General features: G+C 37.1%; 1 protein-coding gene across 1 annotated transcript; it reads right to left on the bottom strand.

Annotated features, from left to right (window-relative positions):
• Window positions 1–1,504: 1,504 nt before the first annotated feature.
• Window positions 1,505–2,426, bottom strand: LOC110881849 (zinc finger MYM-type protein 1-like). Its single transcript, XM_022129995.2, has 3 exons — window positions 2,280–2,426; window positions 2,073–2,198; window positions 1,505–1,975 (listed from the first exon to the last, which is right to left on the bottom strand). The coding sequence occupies exons 1-3, from the start codon at window positions 2,424–2,426 to the stop codon at window positions 1,505–1,507; spliced, it is 744 nt and encodes a 247-aa protein (XP_021985687.2).
• Window positions 2,427–7,399: the final 4,973 nt, after the last annotated feature.

Here is a 7,399-nt window from a genome sequence, read left to right on the forward strand (position 1 = left end):
CGTCCTTAGAGTGGGGGGGGGGGTCTTGTTGAGTTTTAATGGTAGTTAAGCAATCTAGTTACATTTTAAGTATAATGTTTAGTGTCTAATGTGTTATAGTGTTTTAGGATGTAATATGATGTTTGGTGATCATACCTAGCTCAAAAATAATAAAATAATGCTTTTAGCAATATTTTGGTGTTCCGGGTAATGTCCGGTTGTTCGGTTAAATACCGGTTCGTTAAAGTGTCTAGTTATTCCGTATAGTGTCCTTTATGTAACTTTTTGTGACACTTTTAATTCCCGACACTTAGGAAAGCATATAGGACCATTTTGTCATATTTTTGTACATTACTAGCTTGTTAAAAAGCTGATTTTTGCTGAATTATGCAGAATTCTGCACTTTATGTGGGTTTTAGGCACTTTCCGGCACTTTGTCTATCACTTAAGCATGCAGTTTTGTGGTCCTCACTTCCCTACACACTATACTAGTGTAATACGTCATCTCTGGCTCATACTGGGCCTCATAATATTGTTTGTCTATGTACTGAACTTCGTCAGCATTTTTTTTGTTTGTCTGGTAATGGTGCCGATTTTGTTCTGTGTATCATTAGAACTATCTCGTGTTGCATGTAGCAACGAAAAAAGTCTTGCAACATGAAATGCCATTGACATATAACGGTAATCAAAATTTCATTTGTCTTGTAAACTAGATCATGCACAATTATTACAGTACAGATTACTGTTTAATTAGTGTATGAAATGTACGGAAAAGTGACGGTTGTCACACCAGTGGTGGAGCTAGACCTTAAAACCAGGGGTATCCCAAAAAAAAAATTACGGTGTATTCATACAATAATAAAAAACGATAATAAGTACAATAATGAAAAATAATACCTAATAGACTTGCCTTCTTCTTTTTCTCAAAGCTTGAAATCGTTCCATCACGTCATCATCTTTTACTTTATCAAAAGTTTCTTTTTCGATCGCACAAACCATAGCATTTTTAAAAAATTTCGGGCCCATTCGATTGCGTAAATCCGTCTTGACAAGCTTCATTCTAGAAAAACATCTTTCAACGGTTGCGGTTGCAACTGGTAAAACCAAAGCTAGCTTCACTACCCGATAAACCAAAGGACAAGAACTATGTGTTCCGGTTTCCACCATAAGACGAGCAAGATCACTTATTCCATTTAAGTTAGCAAATTTATCATCATCGCTTATAGTGTAACGAAATGACTCAATATCACCCAAAAGAGTCCCTAATTCTTTTGTAGTAAAATCATCTGGGTACATCCCAGCAAACGCCAATATCTTCGATGGGTCAAACTTAGAAAAACCGATACAAGGATTTAAACCCGACATATTTTTTTTATCAAACTAGTTGTTACCTCACTAAATCGATTTCCTAATTCTTGAAGTTGCATATCCAAAACCTCATTAAAAATGTCAACTTCAAAATGATGTCGATTTGAAATGACATTCTTTCGGTTTCTAGGATTACCATAACTTTCTGTCATGTCCACTATCGTAATGTTGTTTTTTCACAAAAGGAAGTAACTTTTTCCAACATCGACTCAAACCCATTTTCTCTTAAAGCATTTAATGCTCGTTTTGTTTCATTTATCAAGTTGCCCGCTTCTAATAAATCATTACCTTTTTGTTGGAGATGTTTTGAGAGAGCATTTGTGTAGCTTAAAACATCTCCCATTAAGTGCATATAAAAAAAAAACTCAAGTTTTTTAAAATACGATAGAATACCTTTTGCATTTGTTCGTTGTTGACTACAATCTCCATCTTCTTTAACATATTGAAGTACGGTAACAACTTCCGGAAACAACCTAAGCAAACTGATGATTGTTCTATGATGTGAACCCCATCGTGTATCACCGGCTCGTGCTAGGGAAACCTCTTGGTTTAATCCTTTTCCCATCTTAGTCTCACCTTCAAGTATTTCTTTTTCCACTCTCGCTTTTTTTGTCTCCCTTATCATATCCTTCCGTTTGCAAGAAGCATAAACCGTAGTAACAACCATGGAAAGGTATTCATAGAAAGTTTTAACACCGGGATTTTTTTGCGACCACCACAATCACCAACTGAAGTTGATGAGCAAAACAATGGATGTAATATGCCGACGGGTTATCTTTCAGAATCAGAGCTTTTAACCCATTAAATTTTCCCCGCATGTTGCTTGCACCATCATAACCTTGTCCCCTTACCTATTTAAACAAAAAATAACATTAAAACAAATAGTGAGTTTTCAAAGTTTATTTAAAGAATCAATAAAACTAATTACTTACTTGTTTTATGCTCAACTGGTTATTTGCTAATAAAGAATCAATGGCTTCTTTAAGAGTTGAAGAAGCCGTGTCTCTCACGTGAACAATTCCAATAAAATTTTCTCTAACAACCCCAAATTTATTAACAAATCTAACAACTACAGCCATTTGTTCCTTTAGAGATACGTCACTAGATTCATCAACCAACTGTAACAACCCGCACCTTCGTGCTTGTTAGTCTCGCTACACTTGTTATGCCTAGCACCAGAGATTCGGATCATAATGTATCGCTTACAACGCTATTTCGCTTATATCGCATACTTTCAACGCGCTATATCGCACATCACAACGCATACACTAGCACCAACGATGACATCGTGTGTCGCAACCCCCGTCCCCTTATTCAAAGACAGGAACGGGCGCTCGCGGTCAGTTTCGGTGGTATCCTATATTTGTCTAATTTGGCAACGGAATTTACATCAGGACCGTAGTTAGGAAATATTTTATCAGAGTAAAATACCACACTTTCATAATATTAAACACATGGGATAAACCCAAGTTTTCAGTACACGCTTTTTCATAGGAATGAATCCTATTTTTATTTAATAAAAACATCTATTTTTTTAGGTAACTTTATTGCCACTTTTCCAAGCCTTCAGTGCTGTCCAGCTGGCTTCTATTTGGCTTTCACAGATTGTCACCTGAAACGCGTTTTAAAAACATTTTGTCAGTGGGAAATACTGGTGAGTGAATCCCAGTTCAATCAAGTTTTAACAAAAACCATTGTACAGTATTGAGGGCGCTTCCGCAATTACATTTGTTTCCAAGTCATATCAATTACCACCCACGGTACTGTCGTTCCGACTTATGGTCATGTTACTCCTCGCAAGGCAGTAACAAATTTTGTATACAAAACCCCAAATTTACCGACTGTAATTGTATCCTTACAAATACTCAATAACTGTTTAATATATAATTAACTAAGTGAGGTTTTGTAAAAACAGTTTGCAAAAAGGAGATTACTCACATTGCTGTCTTAGATTATCCTTTAGGGTTTCCTGGTGACAATCTATAAATTACACAAATGCATGCGTGTTAGTATAATAACCCATTTTAACATTAGTAATACCCTTCCCGAGACGGCATTCCAACGACTACGTCGGGCAGAACCACGACAGCTGTTACGGAACCCTAGATCAATCGGGCAGAGTATCTAATACGTCTCCAGGGGTTATGATACTTACATCGGAGCAGAACCTCGCTATTTAGGGGGTATAATACCCGGGTATAGTGAATACTACGTAAAATTGAGAGAAAGAAAGAACGTTTTGAACGAATTGGACTGAAGGCCCGAGCTCCAGCTTTATAGGGGCTGAGTTCGGGTTCTACGCGGCCCGCGTAAGAGAAGACAAGGGCCTACGCGGCCCGCGTCAACTCTTGTCAACGTCCTAGCTTGTCCGTGTCAGCAACTAGCTTCGCCGTGTGTTGGGCCACGTGGCGGCCCAGAGTTTCGCCAGGTTTTTAAGTTGCCGTGGCCCGTGTAAGCTTAAGGGGTGGCTTACGCGGCCCGCCTAAACCCCAAAAATTCAATTTTTAATTATTTTTAATAATATTTAAGGTATTCGGGGCCCGTTTTCACGTATGGGGTGTATTTTAAAACATATTGGGATATTTTAAATATTTTTAGGGTGTCAGAAAAATTATGAGGGTGTTGGTTTATGTTAGGGTTGTTATATCCTCCCCACCTTGTTTTAGAGCTCGTCCTCGAGGTCTACTGGATCAAGTGTGGATATTTTCTTTGCATTTCCGATTCAAGCTCCCATGTGTATTCAGGTCCTCTTTTGGAGTCCCACTTCACTTTGACCAGAACTAATCTCTTGTGCTTGAGATTCTTAATTTTCCTCTCTTCAATCTGTAGAGGCCTTTCTACAAATTTGAGTTGTTCATTTACCTCTATGTCCTTAAGAAGTACTACGAGTGATTCATCAGCTAGGCATTTCTTGAGATTAGATACATGAAATACATCATGTATTCCTGCCATTTCCTATGGCAGTTGTTGCTGATAGGCTACAGGTCCTATTCTTCTAATAATCTCAAAAGGTCCAACATACCTGAGACTTAGCTTTCCCCGTTTGATGAATCTTACTACTCCTTTCCAAGCAGAGACTTTTAACAATACTTTATCTCCTACCTGGAATTCTAACGGCTTACTTCTGTTATCAGCGTAGCTCTTCTGTCGATCGCGTGCTACTTTCAGTCGTTCCTTGACTTGAATGATCTTGTTGGTTGTTTCCTGCACTATCTCAGGTCCAGATAGTTGCTTTTCCCCAATTTCTGCCCAACAGACTAAGGTTCGGCACTTTCGCCCATAAAGTGCTTCGAATGGTGCAGCATTGATACTTGTGTGATAACTGTTATTATAAGAAAATTCTATTAAAGGTAAGTGATCGTCCCAATTACCTCCGAAATCAATTACACAAGCTCTAAGCATGTCTTCTATTGTCTGGATTGTCCTTTCGCTTTGTCCGTCTGTTTGAGGATGATAAGTTGTGCTTAGATTTAGCTTGGTTCCCATTGCTTTTTGGGAACTTAACCAAAAATGAGAGGTAAAACGGCTATTTCTATCAGAAACAATTGATAAAGGAATTCCATGTAATGAAACTATTTCATTTACATACAATTTAGCTAGCTGTTCCATGCAGAAAGTTTCTTTCATTGGTAGGAAATGAGCTGACTTGGTTAGTCTATCTACAATCACCCAGATTGTATCATTACCTTTTCTTGTTTTGGGTAATTTGGTAACAAAATCCATTGTTATCAATTCCCATTTCCAAACTGGCATTTCTAATTATTGCAGTAATCCTGAGGGTTTCTAATGTTCAGCTTGAACTTGCAAACAGGTTAAACATTTAGAAACATAAGCTGCTATATCCTTCTTTATTCCTATCCACCAGAAATTTTTCCTTAAATCTTGGTACATCTTATCACTTCCTGGATGCATCGTATACTTAGACTTATGAGCTTCTTCTAATATACGATGACGTAGGTTTCCTAATTTAGGTATCCATATTCTCTTTTTATGGAATCTCCAAATTCCATCTGTTCCTTGTTCTAATTCCTTAATTATTCCTTTTAATTTTTCAGTATCCTCCTTGATTACTGATTCTTGTGCTTCTCTTATCTGATCATTTAAATCTACTTGCAAATTTAATTTAAGAGAACGTACCCTTTTTAGTTTTTCGTGATACTTTCGGCTTAAAGCATCAGCCACTACATTTTCTTTTCCTTAATGATATTGAATATCACAATCATAATCACTAAGCATTTCCATCCAGCGTCTTTGTCTCATATTCAACTCCTTTTGCCCGAAAACATACCTTAAACTTTTATGATCAGTGAATATGGTAAACTTACTACCATAAAGGTAAAGTCTCCAAACCTTAAGGGCAAAAATTATGGCTCCTAATTCCAGATCATGGGTTGAATAATTCTCTTAATGATTCTTAAGTTCTCTAGATGCGTAAGCTATAACCTTTTGACGTTGCATTAGTACACATCCGTAACCTATCTTAGAAGCGTCACAATAGACTATAAAGTCTTCAGTTCCTTCTGGTAACGCTAGTATGGGTGCATGGGTTAGTCTTTGCTTAAGAATTCTAAAAGCTTCTTCCTGTTTTGCTCCCCATTCAAACTTAATTGATTTACAGGTTAACTTGGTTAAGGGAATGGCTATTCTAGAAAAATCTTGAATAAATCTTCTATAATAACCGGCCAATCCTAAGAAACTTCTAACCTCGGTTGGTGACTCAGGGGTTTTCCATTTGGTAATCGCTTCGATCTTTGTTGGATCCACATGAATTCCTTCATGGTTAATTAAGTGTCCAAGAAACTGTACCTGTTATAACCAAAACTCGGACTTTGAGAACTTAGCATAAAGCTTTTCTTTTCTTAATAGACTTAAAAGTGTGTGCAAATGCTTTGCATGATCCTCTTTACTCTTAGAATAGATGAGAATATCATCAATAAAAACAATTATGAATTTATCCAAATATGGCTTACATATTCGGTTCATCATGTCCATAAATACGGCTGGGGCATTGGTTAAACCAAATGGCATGACAGTAAATGCATAATGGCCATATCTTGTTCTAAATGCGGTTTTAGGAATGTCCTCTTCCTGTACCTTTAGTTGATGATATCCTGATCTTAAATCGATTTTAGAGAAAAATCGAGCTCCTTGAAGTTGATCAAACAGATCATCGATCCTTGGTAATGGGTATCGATTCTTAATTGTGACCTTGTTCAATTCACGGTAGTCAATGCACATACGCATTGATCCGTCCTTCTTTTTGACGAATAAAATCGGTGCTCCCCACGGTGATGAACTTGGCTGTATGAATCCTTTCTCCAACAATTCGTCTAACTGTTTCTTCAGTTCCTGCATTTCGGCAGGTGCCAAACGATAAGGTGCTTTGGCAATTAGTGTCGTTCCTGGTAGCAGATGGATTTTGAATTCGACTTCCCTATCTGGTGGAAGCCTTGGCAATTCTTCTGGAAAGACATCTGAAAACTGAGACACTACTGGAATGTCTTTTAGTTCTTTTCCTTTAGTGTTTTGATTATACAAATCAAATACACTATAGATCCTTTTCTTATATAACTTGCAGTTTTCATCACAGAGATGAGTTTAGTGGATCTAGATGGTTTATCTCCCTTAATTGTGATCTTTTCACCCCTTGGTGAATTTACTTGAATTGACTTTTGATCACATAAAATACTGGCTTTATTGGCTATTAACCAATCCATTCCTAATACACTGTCAAATCCTGCTAGATTCATTGGTTAAAGGTTTGCAATAAACTTTTGGTTTAAAATTTCTATTCTTGCCTCCTGCAAGATTTTAGAAATTCTAACGGTTTCTCCATTTGCTGTCTCTACTAGACATTCTTGTGGAGGTTTAGTTAATGATTAGTGTAGAAGTTTGCAAAACGAAGTATTGATAAAACTTTGGTTTACACCAGAGTCAAATAATACTTTAGCAAAAATATCATTAACTAAAAACATACCGGCTATCATGTCCGGAATCATCTTGGCTTCATCTGCAGTCAGAACAAATGCTCTGGCATTTTTAGTGTTCTTGT

Source organism: Helianthus annuus, chromosome 10 (genome assembly GCF_002127325.2).
Source record: "Helianthus annuus cultivar XRQ/B chromosome 10, HanXRQr2.0-SUNRISE, whole genome shotgun sequence".
Lineage (NCBI taxonomy): Eukaryota > Viridiplantae > Streptophyta > Magnoliopsida > Asterales > Asteraceae > Helianthus > Helianthus annuus.